This window comes from Fukomys damarensis, unplaced genomic scaffold (genome assembly GCF_012274545.1).
Source record: "Fukomys damarensis isolate Sample0158 unplaced genomic scaffold, DMR_v1.0_HiC HiC_scaffold_24, whole genome shotgun sequence".
Taxonomy (NCBI): Eukaryota; Metazoa; Chordata; class Mammalia; order Rodentia; family Bathyergidae; genus Fukomys; species Fukomys damarensis.
In genome coordinates this window covers 67,864,459-67,878,980 of record NW_022900936.1, presented here as the reverse complement: position 1 = coordinate 67,878,980, position 14,522 = coordinate 67,864,459, and the positions used below count along the sequence as shown (strand labels likewise).

Below are 14,522 nucleotides of genomic sequence, written 5' to 3'. Positions count from 1 at the left end.
TCTAGCTTAATGTTGAAGGTGCCCAGGAGTAGAGGTCATAAATAGGTCCCAAGCAGATCAGAAAATAAAATCTAACCCTCCTACTGAGTTGGGAGAAAAGGGAAATTCCACGCACAAGGCTGTTTGTGGATATACAAGCACTGTATCCTGTTCAACTTGACTGCTAAGAACAGAGCTGGCTGAGATATGTGTAGAACTCTGCAGTCCTAGAAGGCCTGCCTGTAGAAAACCTAGTGTTAACCCTTTGATAAATGGACCATATTTATTCCTGTCGGGAAGAGGCACTTAGCAGTGGCTTTACTTCCGTCTTTAGGATTAAAGTCTCAGAAACAAAGAGGCTTAGAGGTATATGGAGCTTGAAAGATCCTCCTAGTTCCTGGACACTAGGGTGTGTCACCTCGGTACCTCATAAGCATCCTGTCTCACAGGCTAAGCCCCGATGAAACCAATGCTCTTGTTCACCTTCTTTCTGGCAGCTGTTAGGCTTCTGCTGGACTCATGCCCTATGAGTGCTTCAAAGTGAAGGCTTTGCCTGACCAGTTCTACGTCTTTGTTGCCAAACTTCTATTTAAGGTTGGTGAGAGATGTGCATTTTAATACCCCGATTCATTTAACAAATACTTATTAAGCATCTGTGAGGTGCCAGGTGTTGTTATAGGTCCTAGGGATATAGCTGTGAATGAAACAGATAAAGCTCTGCCCTTAGGAACTTAAATTCCAGTGGGAATTTAGCTCTTTGCCTTAGAAACATGAATTTAAGGATAGTTAAATTGCCAGCCCCTTGAAAACTGCTGTGTGTCTTGTGAGTCTCATGTGTTCAGTATCTAGAAAAAAACACAGGAATACAAATATTAAGTTTGTTGAACATACTAATGAGTGAATGTGGGATGGTGCACACAAACATCTGCTATCACTTTGCCATGACCACTTTCTTTAACCATAAAGATGGTTATACCTTCAAGCTGGTGGGAACTCACAAAACATTCTCCATTTGTCTTTTTTAAAGACAGTTTTATATACCATGCAATTTACCCCTTTAAAGCTTACAATATATTTGCTAGCATATTTGTATTTAGTACAGGTATGTGCAATCAATATCACTGCCAATTTAAAATTTTTCATCATCTCAAAAATAAACTCTGTACCTTTTAGCTAGCATTACATCTTTATCCCCCATCCATCCCAACCCTAAGCAACAACTACTCTTGTTTCTGTCTCTATAAATTTGCATGTTCTGAACTTTTTATGTATATAGAATCATATAATATGTGGTCTTTGGTAACTGGCTTCTGTCACTTAGCAAAATGTTTTAAAAGTTCATTCATATTAAAGCATGTGTCAGCACTTCATTTCTTTTCATGGTCAAATAAATACTGCATTATATGTATATACTACATTCTGCTTATTCATTCAACAGTTGATGGATATTTGAGTTACTTCCACCTTTTGGTTATTAAGAATAATGTTACTACAAACACTGTGTGCAATTTATGAACATTTGTGTGGACATGTGTTTGCGCTTCTCTTGGGTATTGTTTTTGCTTGGACTCAATATCCAACACCCACAATTTAAAGTAGGAAAGGTTTATTTTGCCTCATAATTTGTAAAAGTTTCAGCTCATACTCCACTGGCAAGGAGGCATGGCAGAGGGGTGAGGCAGAGGAGAAATAGACCCTAGCATGGCAGTCAAGAAACAGAGAGACCCAGAGAGGAAAGAGAGATAGACCCTTCCAGGTCACACACCCAGTGACACATCTCCTCCACCCAGGCTTCACCTTCCAACATAACATTTAGCTATAAACTCATCGCTAATGAATATCACACACCCATGATCTAATCACATCCACAAAGCTTCACCTATGAGTGCTTGAAGCTTTGGGCGGGATAGCTAAATATAAACCATAACAGGTATATATCTAGAAGTTGAGTCACTAAGTTATGTGACACCTGTTTAACTATATGAGGAAATTCCAGACTTCATTCCAAAATGGCTATACTGTTTTACATTTCTGTTAGCTTATATTATATGAAGGTTCTGACTTTGCATGTCCTTGTCAACATTTGCTTTTATCAGAATTTTTTAGTATGGCTTTCCTAGTGGGTATGAAGTGGTATCTCACTGTGGTTCTGACTTACATTTCCCTGATGATTAATGGCATCGACAATCTTTTCATGTGCATATGGGCCATTTGTATAACTTCTCTGAAGAAACATCTTCTCAGATATTTTTCCATTTTTAAATTGGGTTGTCTTTTTGTTATTGGGTTGTAGAGTTCTTTATATGTTATAGGTAACAAATCCCTTATGAGATCAACAATTTCCAAATATTTTCTCTCACTTTTGTGGCAAATGTTTTCATCCTCTTTGTGTATCTTTTGATGCACAAAAGTTTTATTTATTTTTTCCCATTAAGTTTATTGGTACACTTAGGTACACAATACAGTTACATTCATCATTGGCATCTTGTACCTCCACATGATGTATCTTGGTTCTCATTTTTTCCCCATTCCCCTGCCCTCCCTTCATTCCCTCAACCCTTCCCTATTTGCAAAGATTTTGTTTCCATTTTTTCCTTTTCCAAAGTTTCAAATTTTTGATTATATCATTTACTGACTGATTGATACAGGGGACTGAGTCTAGGGCCTTTGCTTCGAGCTGTACCCCCAGCCCTTATGTTATTTTAGAAAGAGTCTTGCTAAGTCACTAAATTGCTCAGGTTGGACTCAAACCTGAGATCTTCTTGCCTCACAGGCATGGACCACCATATCTGGCTCAATTTATTTAATTCTTTGTTACTGATTTCTAACTTTATTCCACTGTGGTTAGAAATCATACTTTCTATTACTTCTATCCTTTTAAAATTATTGAGGTTTACCTTATGGGCTAGCATATAGTCCCCTCTGATCAATGTTTCACAATCTTGAGGAGAAAGTATTGTCTGCTATTGTTGGGCATAGTATTCTATAGATATCTATTAGGTAGATTTAGTTTGTAGTCTTCTATTTTTTGTTCAAGTCCTTTATTTCTTTGTTGATCTTCTGTTAAGTTGTTCTATCCATTACTGAAAATGAGGTACTGAAGTCTCTAAATATTATGGCTAAACAACTTGTCCCTTCTTTTCTGTCAGGTATTTGGTATTCTGTTAGAAGCATTTCTATTTATAATTGTTTCAGCTTCCTGATAGAGTGACACTTTTATCATTAAAAAGTCTTTTCACTCTGGTAGCTTTTTTTTTTTTTAGTCCTAAAGTGCACTAAAAAGTCTACCATTAGTATATTCTGATTTCCTTGTGATTGCTCTTTGTGTATTCTTACCTTTTCTTAATTGATTTCAAAGTAATTGTATGAAATAATGTGTATGCAATGTATTATTGAGTCTATAATGTATAGAAATGTAATATATTTGGCAGTAATAGCACAAAGGAAGTGGGAAGGAGAAATGTACTGAATGGAGAAGAAGATTACTCCAGATAGTAATTGGGTGCTCTTCCATCTTTGTATTTTCGATCTATTTTGTATCTTTGAATCTGAAGTGTGCCTCCCGGGGGAAGCAATAGTTAGACCTTGATTTTGTTTCCTTTTCAAAAGTACCCTTTGAGAACCTCTATCTTTGATGATTTAATCTTTCAACATTTAAATCATTATTCCTGTTTTTTTTTTTTTTTTTTTTTTTTTTTTACAGAGTCTCACTATGTATTTGAGACTGACCTGGAACTCACTATGTAGACCAGGCTGGTCTCGAACTCACAGTGATCCTCCTGCCTCAGCCTCCCAAGTGCTGGGATTACAGGAGTGCGCCACCATGCCCGGCTTAAATCATTATTGATATAGTTGAATTTATAGCTGCTATTTTTTCTATATATCACATCTTTTTCTATACTTCTATTTCTTCTATATTGTTTTCTTTTGCATTAAGTCCACATCTTCCAATGTAGCATTTTAATATATTTCCTTATTGTTTTCAATTTTTAAAGTTATTTTCTTAGTTATAGCTATAGGGCTTTTGATACAAATCTTATCAGAATCAGCTTCTGACATATACTAACTTAATTCTAGTAAAATATAAAAATGTTACTCTTAAAGATCTTTATTTTCTTTCCCAAATATTGTGATATTGTCATATACATTATCACATCAATACATATTTCAAGTTCAATATTAGATTGTTATAAATATTGCTTTTTATAATTATATCTCTTCAAGAAACAGACAAAAAGGAGAGTTGGTATATATTTACAGCTTTTGTCCTATTAACCTGTTTTATTTCTGGATATCTTTATTTGACCTATGCACTCCAGTTACTATCTGGAGTTATTTCCTTTGTCCAGCACAAATTTTCTTTCATCTACCTCCTTTGTGTTGTCATTGGCAAATATATTACATTTCTATATGCTATAAACCCAATGATACATTACATAGATAGTATTTATTATAACTGCTTTTGAAATTAGTTAGAAAAGGAGGGAGAAGAAATATGCATTTATTCTGTCTTTTATAGTCACATAATTAACTTCACCAGTGTTGTCTGTTAGTGTGAATTTAAATTACTGTCTGGGTCACTTATATTCACCCTAAAGAACTTCCTTTTATTATTTCTCTTTCTTCATTTCTTTGTGGCCAATTATTTGGTTAAAGTTTAAGTTGTATCTCTAATGTAACCACCAACCTTCTTCCAATTGTCTTTCACCAGATCCTCCTTGTGGGCATTTTTGAGAGTGCTACTGCCTTAAACTTCTCCACTCTCTGTTATAAATACAATCAGTTCCTCTGGGAAAAGACAGTAGTATATAGTATGTTTCTACCCTTAAACACAATTGTTGCACCATCACTCTAGAGCTGGGGTTGCAGATAGTGATGTGCTTTCCTGAGTGATACCCTCACTCTAGGAGCTAAACTCAGTGGAATGAGGTGAGTAATCTCAGGTCTTCTTGGCTTGCTTCTCCCAGCAAGGGTGATTGGAGACCTAATGTTCTCAGCAGCACCACACCCACCATACAGCTGCTAGTCCCTGAGCAAGGAGTGGGCAGAAAAAGAAGAGTCCCCACCCGTAGGCCAGACTCACCCAGAACTTAGCCTCAATAATGGGTGGCTTGGGACAGGATAAGAAGTGTTTTACAGGAGAAGAAAGGCTTTAGCTGGGTCTGTGGGAAAGGGGACCTAGCTTCCTTGTGGGGTTTCCATTCTACTAAGCTAGAAGGATAGAGAAAAAGCGACAAATGGTCCTGATTCAAATATCACTGACACACTATTTTGTAATCAAATTTTAGATTTTTTTTAAATAAATGCTTCTTAATTTGTTGCATACACTTAAGATTATTTCCAGAGACTTTCAGTAGTTCTTTTAAAATACTTTTTATTAGTTTAAATGGAGAATAATTCTACAGAGTTCCTATCATGTTGGAAATGGATTGTTTCTCAGAACTTATGATATTTTGTTTTAGGGGTAACAATTTTAAATTTATAGATCTCCAGAGAACAGCAGTTCTCTAACTTTAGTGTGTGCATACAAATCACCTGGGAAACTTGGTAAAAATAAAAATTCCTAGGGCTCCACCCATATAGAGATTATGAGTTTCCAGGACTGGGGTATAAGTCCAAAAGAAACCTATATATTTTTAAAACAGGCTCTCTACATGATTATCTGAAAAAATTTACTAAAAAAGGATAATGCATACTAGATAAGACCAATGATTACAATATTCTTCAACAGAGTCTATGTCTATAAGGGAAAAACTGGCTAGTTAAATATTACAACAGTGTGTGTGTGTGTGTGTGTGTGTGTGTGTGTGTGTATAAATCAAAATCTAGAAATTGTTGCTATAGGAGGTGCTGAAGAATCAATGTGTGTGTGTGTGTGTGTGTGTGTGTTTGTGTGTGTAAATCAAAATCTAGAAATTGTGGTACTATAGGAGGTGCTGAAGAATCATAATTTGGGGCTACCAAGAATCAGTGATGACAGGGGACCCACAGTAATGCTTCTCAGGGTAAGAACAGGAGATCACTACCTCAGAATCTTCATTTCTCTTGTATCAGATCTGATTTTTCCTTGATGATGCCATTTATAATTTCTCAAAACAGAGGACATCACGGGCTTTGTTGCAATTGGTCTGATTTGCACACCACCAAGTAGCAATATGTGCCTCCAGTGAGCAAATTAATAGGATTAAAGCAGCTATCAAGCATGCTAGAGCAGAAGATTCCTACAGCCCAGCTGCATATTGCTATCACTAATGTGAATCCTCACAGCCATAAGAATTGAAAATGAATACCATTTCATATTTTAAAACTCTAGACAGAAACCATTGGCAATTTATTTTCTCCCAAAGAACTGGCTAATTAAAATTGTAAATAAGGTTGTGTTATGTTTGTACATACTCTTGAGTGTCTTTCTCATGAAAAAACCACAATGTGGATGGCTGCACAACTGCTCTCTGCACACTACAACCTGCCTCACTCGCATCTGCTCACACTCATCATAGGAGAAGACCACACTCAGGGGAAGTAGAATTTATGAGAAATGCTTTCCCAACAAAAGGAAGAACTAAGAAAAAGGAGGGCCTCAGAGAGGTGTGAAAACTTGGCTTTCTAAGGTACTGCAGGAAGCCAGAGGATATTTTCCAAACTGACTTTAGTAGGTGGATGTAATTAGCATTATGGTTATTATTGATCACAAGAAGAGGACTCCTCAATGGAAACTGAAAAGAAACATGTTACAACAAAAATTTAAAGATCAACCAATTTCAGCGTTTTTATTCCAGATTTGCTCATGTACATACTGAGTAGGGTATTACTCCCACACTCCCAGTATGTTAATAATTGGTGAGCCTTACTGGTACCAATTCATAAACAAAAATGAAGAAATTTCTGATTCCTTTTCTATGATTTTAATTATATGCAATTATTTCTCTTTACTATGGACTGAATTATACCCTTCTCCAGGACCTCAGAATGCATTTGAGATAGGATCTTTAAACAGGTAATTAGGTTAAAATGGAGCTATGAGGGTGAACCCTGATCCAATCTAGTGTCCTAAAAAATGAGGAGATTTGGACACAAAAGGAGACACCAAGGGTATTTATGCTCCATGTTCACAGAAAAAAGGTCATATGAGGGGCACAGTGGGAAGACCATCATCCACAAGCAATGAAAACAGTCACCAGAGAAACCAGTCCTGCAAATACTTTGATCTTGGTATGTAAGCCTCCAGAACTGTGACAAAATAAATTTCTGTAGTTTAAGGTACAAAGGCTGTGGTGTTGTGTTACAGAAGCCCTAGAAACGAATACATTCAGTAATTGGTACCTTTACTGGAGTTGGGTTTTTTTACCAGTATGTAAACTCTAGACACAGGAGAACAAAATGCAAAAGACAGGTGGTGGTCAGCTAAGCATCTTAATTTATAAGCTCATACACACATGGCTGATTTAAATTATTAGGTTTTTGGTATAATAGAATTAATTCATATATTGTCAATATGTATCAATTAATAATGAATCTTTAGTCAATGCTGATTACCAACTGAAAAAGTAACCCATCCACCTCCCTCATCTACTCTTCTAACATAAAATAATGGGTTTGTAATTACATATTTATTTGTGGGATGATTCATTTACTGAAAAATTGATGGCACACAACTGTCTATGTTTTCTTCACCACTATATGCCGAGCACCCAGCACAATGTCTGATCCTTTCTTTATTCAATGAGTGAATAAAAAAGTCATGATGTTCTTGAGATACTAAAGGGGGGATTGATGAATAAGCTTTAGGATTCTCTCATATCTCTTTGATGTATCTAAAAATTTTGTTCACATACACATTTCTGTCTCTGAGGAGAGGACTCATTACCTTCATTAGATTTCAAAGGCATCTGTGACTGTTCCCCAAAGTAAAAAATCATTGGCCTATTTCAGCCATAATACATAGAAGATTCAATGGCAAAGAACTTACTTGAAACAGAGTTAGCTAGATGTATGTTTATGAACAGATATGTGGGTATATATAAAGGTATGTGCATAACTGCCAAAAATAGAGAGAGAAATTTCTCAATGAATCTGTAGAACTCTCTACATTCCTATTGTCCCTGAAGAGTGGATCATTCTTATAGTCATTGGGATCCAGCAGTAGCTGCTTTCATTCAACTGTTTCTTGGCAGCAACATTCATCACATAGGCCAAGGAAAAAGGAGTCTGTAATTCCCATCTTTTACCTGTTTGGGATGCTGCCATCCATTTACGTAGGAAGTTCCTTTTAATAACAAACTTCCCAGTTAACAAGGAAATTTGATCAAACAACCTGGGATTTTTCTACCCTCATCCTTTAGCCTGAAAGGAGATCCAGCCTAATCAGGCTAAAGAGGCCTGGCACAGTCGAGGTGGAGGGAGGCTCAGGTTGGGCTGGAACACACTAATAGGTTCTTGGGTATTAAATCTCTTCTCTTGCTCCCGGTTCCAGATAATATTTTTCTCCAATAAATTTCTTCCCTCATTTCTGTCCTAAAAACGGAGACCTCAATAGTAAATTTGTCAGAAGAAAGGTTTTTTTGATACCATTAATTCTCAGTTACCCATACTACCAGAGGAAAGCAGGAGTGCAGATAATTCAAAACCAAAAGGCTCTTTCCATTTAGCTTTGTAGTGCATTGTTTCAAGGGGCTTGGTGGCAGACTTACCTCTCTAATTATGTTTGTCTTTGTTGCTTATGAAAAAGAACTTGCCTCAGGGCCATGTGGATGGGTGCCGTGAAGACTCTGGCATGGAATTTGTGTAACTCATCAGGGGAAATGCACAAGGCACACAGATAATCAAACTTGACTAGCTTTTAGTTCACATTCTTAATCATCTGTGATCAATTGCTTTGCTCCTCTGTGACTACAGTGAGCCAGAGATGAGAAACAATTATAGAAGATAGTTTGGAGAGAATGAGTCTTTACATTTAGATGAAGACTCATGACTGAGCTGTGGCCAAACCTGATAACACAATCAATGTGCATAATTTCACCACCTGGTCTCACAACCATCTTTTCTTCAGCCAGATTGATCTTTCTGGGCGAAAATCAGTATGTTCATCTCTTCCTAACACCCTTTGGGGGCTCTCACTGCTACTCATTAGGACTGCCACAACTGTCCCTTTTCTCCTTGTCAACATGTTTCCAATCATTTGGAGTTAGATCTGGTAATGTGATTGGCTTTGACCAGTGAAATGAGCAAAGTTGAACAATGAAATGAGAGTGTCACTTGAAGGTAGGTTTCACAGCCAGCATTTGCATAGCTCCCCATTCTGTCTGGCAAAGCAACTGACAGCGTGTAAAATAATAGGTATTCTACCCACCCTGGTCCCTCAGTGATGAGTGTGTGGCAGAACAAGAAACCAAACTTTGTTGTTTTTAACTGCTGAGATTTAAGGTTCTTAGCTAGCTCAGCACATCTCTATCATTGCACGTATCAAGCCTATCATGATTTTTCTCTCTTCAACTAGACTCAGCAACTTCAGATCAGAATTATTTCTTCTTTAGTGCTTTAAGTTGAGTCTATTACATATTTAAAGCAACTGAGTTGAAAGTGAAATTATCTTCCTTCCTGGTCTCTGAAATCTTCCAGGTTTGTGTTTTTCTACACTTGCCCTATTCCCAGCATCACCACTGCAATGATAAGATGCTTTTGTTTTTTAGTTCTGTATGAATGATGGAGCTATTCCTCTGGACCAATGGTGTGCAAGAAGGAAGAGCATAGGGGAGTAAGAAAGGGACATCAAAGCACATGTAGGGTCCATTCATTTGGGATACAACAGGCTTAAGGGACAGACAGAATTTCAAAGTAAAGCTTTGGGGTAGCCATTGGAAAAAACAGTATGCTAAAGTTTTAGGTTTGTGAGGGGTCGCACGTGTCATGTGAACTGGATGCCTATCTCCTCATCAGTATCATAATATCAGCATTCACTGATGATTTACCATGCGCCAGGCACAGTTCCAAATGCTTGACAGCTATATAACTCACTGACTCTTCAAGCCACCTTATGAGATAGCTATTATTATTTATGATTTATAGATGAAAGAACTGAAGCTCAGAGGGGTAAATTTCATAAGGCCACAGAGCTGGTAAATGGCCTTCCCTGACTTGAGCACCTTCAGCACCTGACTTCAATTCCTGTCCTGAGAGCTCAATAACTCCACTGAGTCCCACTCCCTGCCCCATGAGCCATGTGATGCCTCCCCCTCAAATTGCCACCCCTACACCCACATAGAGCAGTTCTACTCCTTTCTCTCCAAATTAGCCCTGCCAATACTTAGGTAGTAATCATGTATCCCATAGGATTCCTTCTTTCCACTATAAACAGCCCATTTATTCTATAGTTTGCAGTGGGTCACAGCTTGACACCCTCCACTATTCCAGCTCTATGACTCATTCATGCTGTGGATCAAAAACAATGTCAATGGAATGGAACTTCCAGTTCTTCCTTCAGCGAAAGCCTCCTACCATCCCAAGTACATTCCTTTCATGGTATAAAGTAGGGGCCATAATCTGTTCCAGGAACAACAGGAACAACAGGATGGTTACATGCCCTGTACTTATCCTCCATCTGAAAAATGGACCCAAAAGGACCTGTGTGTTCCAAGCTCCTCATTCCCTCTCTCTCTCTCCCTCCCTTCTTCCCTCCTCTTTCTCTTTCTTTCTTTCTCTTTCTCTTTCTCCTTCTCCTCCCCCCCCCGTGAGATAAGGATTTGAATCCTTTTACTGAGCTACATCTTCAACCCTTTTTATATCTTACTCTGAGACAGGGTTTTGTTAAGTCACTAAATTGTCCAGCTGGACTCAATTCTTATGATCCTCCTGCTTCCCCAAGTGCTGGGATTACAGGCGTGTACCATCATGCTTACTCAGGATGCCCCTCCTTCCTTTTTGCCCCTGCCCACACCCCATCATGCCAAACAGGCATGTTGAGAATAGACCTTCTTACCATGGAGTTCATGGCGAAGTGATTGTGCTGTGTCTGGAGGTCTAGGGCATGCTGGTAGCTGACTCCAATCTCCGTATGGCTCTGGAGAAATAATTCCTTATTGTGGCTTATCCAGTCAAACATCTAGAAGAAACAATAAGGTATAGTGATTAGAAGTGTCATGGATCTGACAGAATAAAACATTCAGAACTATTGAGGAAAAGAAAGCCCACTTGCTGGTCCCCAGTGAGAACCAGTCATCATTCTCAGAGCTAAGATGGGTCATAGTCTGGTTTTTCAGAAGCCCTCTCATTTCTAGCACAGAAATCCACTAGCAACTCTAAATAAAAAGGAGAAAATGGGTGACAGAATCAGGAATGTGGCAGAGGAAGCTGTTTACTATCTAGAATGTCTGCCCTTTGTAAAAACTTTTTAAAATCCTCCCAAAAGGCATGATGCTTACTTTAGGTACAGATGAGGGTATCAGGGAGGCCTAACTCATTTTCTGCTGCACTAGTATTAGACAATCACTCACAGAAAGCAACAGGATCTTTGTACACTCCTGTCCAATCTGCATACTACTCAACCACACACAGTGGTGCACTGATCCTGAACAGAATCAACTTATAACTCTACTTCCTTGCACTTCTAGGGTTCATACTACAGCCTAATGGGAAACACAGAAGGGGGATTTGAAGAGAGTACTGCTTGCTGCTGGCACAGTGTGCACTGAGCCATTTCCTCTTCCAAACTCTAACCTGGTTTTCCTTTAGGTATCCACCCCTCCTGCAGGCAGCCTGTATACTCCAGGAAAGCTGACCAGAACTCCAGCTCCAGGGTGTTCCTAACTCTTCAGGACACAAGACCTAAGCCAATTAATGTATAGCCTTTCCCAGTCATCAGTGTAGTTTTCAGAAATAAAAACATGATCTGATTAAGTACAATAAAATGTTAGGGATGTATGTTGGAAAACTCTGGAAAAAGAGAACCCTAGCTCTCTAGATGTGCCTTTCATTCCTCTAATATTGTCACGTATGCTGCTGATCTCACATTGCTGCAGTCATTCTGCTGCAAGTCTGGGAGTGAAGCCAATGCCAAGAAAGGGCGGTGCCAAAGCAACTGCAGGAAACACACACAGAGCTTGCCTGAGCCTTGCCCAATCTCCACTTGTCTCTGGATTTCCTGAGAACATCAGTCAAGAAAGCTTTTGTATTATTCAAGCCAGTGTAAGTTGTATTTTGTGTAGCTTTCTGCCCCTGAGCATTTACACCAGGAAGGGTGTGAAAAGTACACCTGGAGAAGGGGATTGCTCTTCTTAGTGCTGTAGCTCCATGGAGTGGGAAGAGACAAAGGCTACTGCCTGGCTGCAGAGCGAAGCAAGGAGAAGCTGAACATGTGAACAGCCCCAGAGATGGCAAAGATGGCATCTGCTTTCCTGGAGGCAAAGTCGTGGCCCTATCCCATGACTTCCCTTTATACAGAAGAGTGACATCGCTTCTTCAGTTATATCCAACCAACATTTCCAGACCTGCCACATGCCAGGCATTGTCCAAGGTGATAGAAAGGCAAAAATAATTAAAATGTAGTCCTGGGGAGTAAGTGGCTTAAAGGCTAGTGTGGGAAGCTGGCATGGTCACAAATGCAACTTCAGTACAACTTGGTATACATACAATTAAATCACAATTTTGAAAAATCTAGAGATACGACAGTCCTTTGAGGTAGTACAGAAGAAGGTCCTCAGCCATCCTTTGGGGAGTGGAGAAGGAGAAGCAGAGGAGGCTTCCCAAGGAGATTACTCCTGCATTGTGCTTTGACTTGGCAAGCAATTAGCCAATGGGACACAAACAGGATGAGCACAGGACAAAATTGAGAGGCAGCTCATTGTGTGGCAGCCACTGAAAGCACCTCAGCTGTGCTTCTGGAGCCTGTCTCAGGAACTGTGGTTGGGAAGCAGGTGTGATGGGCTGATCATGAAGAGCCCTGCATGTAGGCTTCAGGGAATGTGCACCACATAGTACAAAGGTGTTGATAGAGGGCTCTAAGCTGAACAATGAAGTGTGAAGGAGCTCTAATAGCAGCATGGGATGTGGATTACAGGAAAAGAGCTGGATCACCTAGGAAGATGTTACACAATCCTGATTGGACTGAGAGCCTACAAACATTGATTAGAGAGTGGCAGTGGAGCCTGAGAATTGGGCAAATTTGAGAGCTACTGGGGGGAGGATGGATGATCAACATTGTTAGGGGAGGGGAGAGTAAGAATGGGCTAGATTCTGGCATGTCACTGTGGTCCTTGCAATTAAAGGTGCCACCACTGGGGCAGTCTAGAGACAAGGGTAAGAAGATGGGGTGGGGTGGAGTAGAGGGTGGATAATGGCCTCCATTTCCCAATGGAGATGGGTTCCATTTCCTCTCAAATGAGTTTGAAAGGTCAACATATCCTGTAGGCAGTTAGATTTATGTGTCTGGAGGTCCAGAGAGAGAGATCAGGTCTGCAACAACTCATACCCAAGTATAAAAACATCACCTGCTGAAAGCAAATGTGCGTGATTTGGAGATTTTTCTCCCACTTGAATTACTCAGGTCACTTCCATCTACCTACACTGATAATAAATAAAAGATAAAAGTATCATTCTTCAGTTTCCAGTGTCAGAGGATTTGTTTCACACTGGGGCTCCTGTAGGAGCTGGGTCGGTATCTGTGTGGTGCACACGATTCTGTGTCCACCAGCCAGCCACAGCTAGCCCCTCAACACAGTGATCAAGCCTCTTCTTTCTCCTTTAATTATTATGTGGGGCAAGGGGAAAAGAAGACAGGTGCCCCAGGAGTCCAGATGACTCTCATTACATAATTATATAATTTTTGATCTTTAAAATTCTGTCTCCCAACCCCATTTAAAAATAATTTGTCATCTCCTTTCTTTATTGACAAAAGAATCAATAAAGATAATGAAAATCTGAAAAGCCTGAAGTTCTTGGAACTTGTAATAAAAAGTACTCACTCCATATACTTTATTGGATAGCTCAGTAGCCCCAAAATGACTTCCCTTATATTTTCTGTTAAATTATTATTTAAATATGCAAATATGCAGTTGAGTTATTACTTGCACCAGAATGACCATATTGCTCAGCATCACATCCCTGATGGACTACAGAGCAAGGGCATCTGAGCATTGCCCAAGCAAGGTGGAAAGCAATGCAGAAATGAATTAAAAGATGGGCAAGAGTAGAGGGTGCTGCAGAACTATGCATCTTGTTGAATCGTTCTCCACAGAAAATGGTCTGTATCCATGCCATTCCACTTTACGCTATGTTCTGCATTTGGAGCACAGGAGCCGCATGCTGGAGGGCAAGCAATCTGACAAAGTTTAGCTTGTGCTGGAGGTAATGCTCCAAAGATAAAAAGCAGAGAGGAAAAGACCTGCTCTGGAGATTGAAGTAGAAGAATCCCAATTTCAAGCCCAGACTGGGCAACATATTGACTTAGTAGTATTATTTCAGGATAAAAGTAAATAAATAAAGCTGAGGATGTCGCTCAGTGAAAAGGCCTTAGATTCAATCCCCAGTACCAAAAAAAAAAAAAAAAAAAA

At 39.2% G+C, this 14,522-nt stretch overlaps 1 protein-coding gene across 17 annotated transcripts in view; it reads right to left on the bottom strand.

Annotated features, from left to right (window-relative positions):
* Kalrn (kalirin RhoGEF kinase) overlaps positions 1 to 14,522 on the bottom strand; it is a 584,665-nt gene that overhangs the window by 384,885 nt on the left and 185,258 nt on the right. For all 17 annotated transcript variants that reach the window (XM_010618178.2, XM_010618187.2, XM_010618192.2 and 14 more), the window contains exon 6: positions 10,955 to 11,077. In XM_010618178.2, the coding sequence (XP_010616480.1) occupies positions 10,955 to 11,077 (123 nt within the window). The remainder of the gene's footprint in view (positions 1 to 10,954; positions 11,078 to 14,522) is intronic.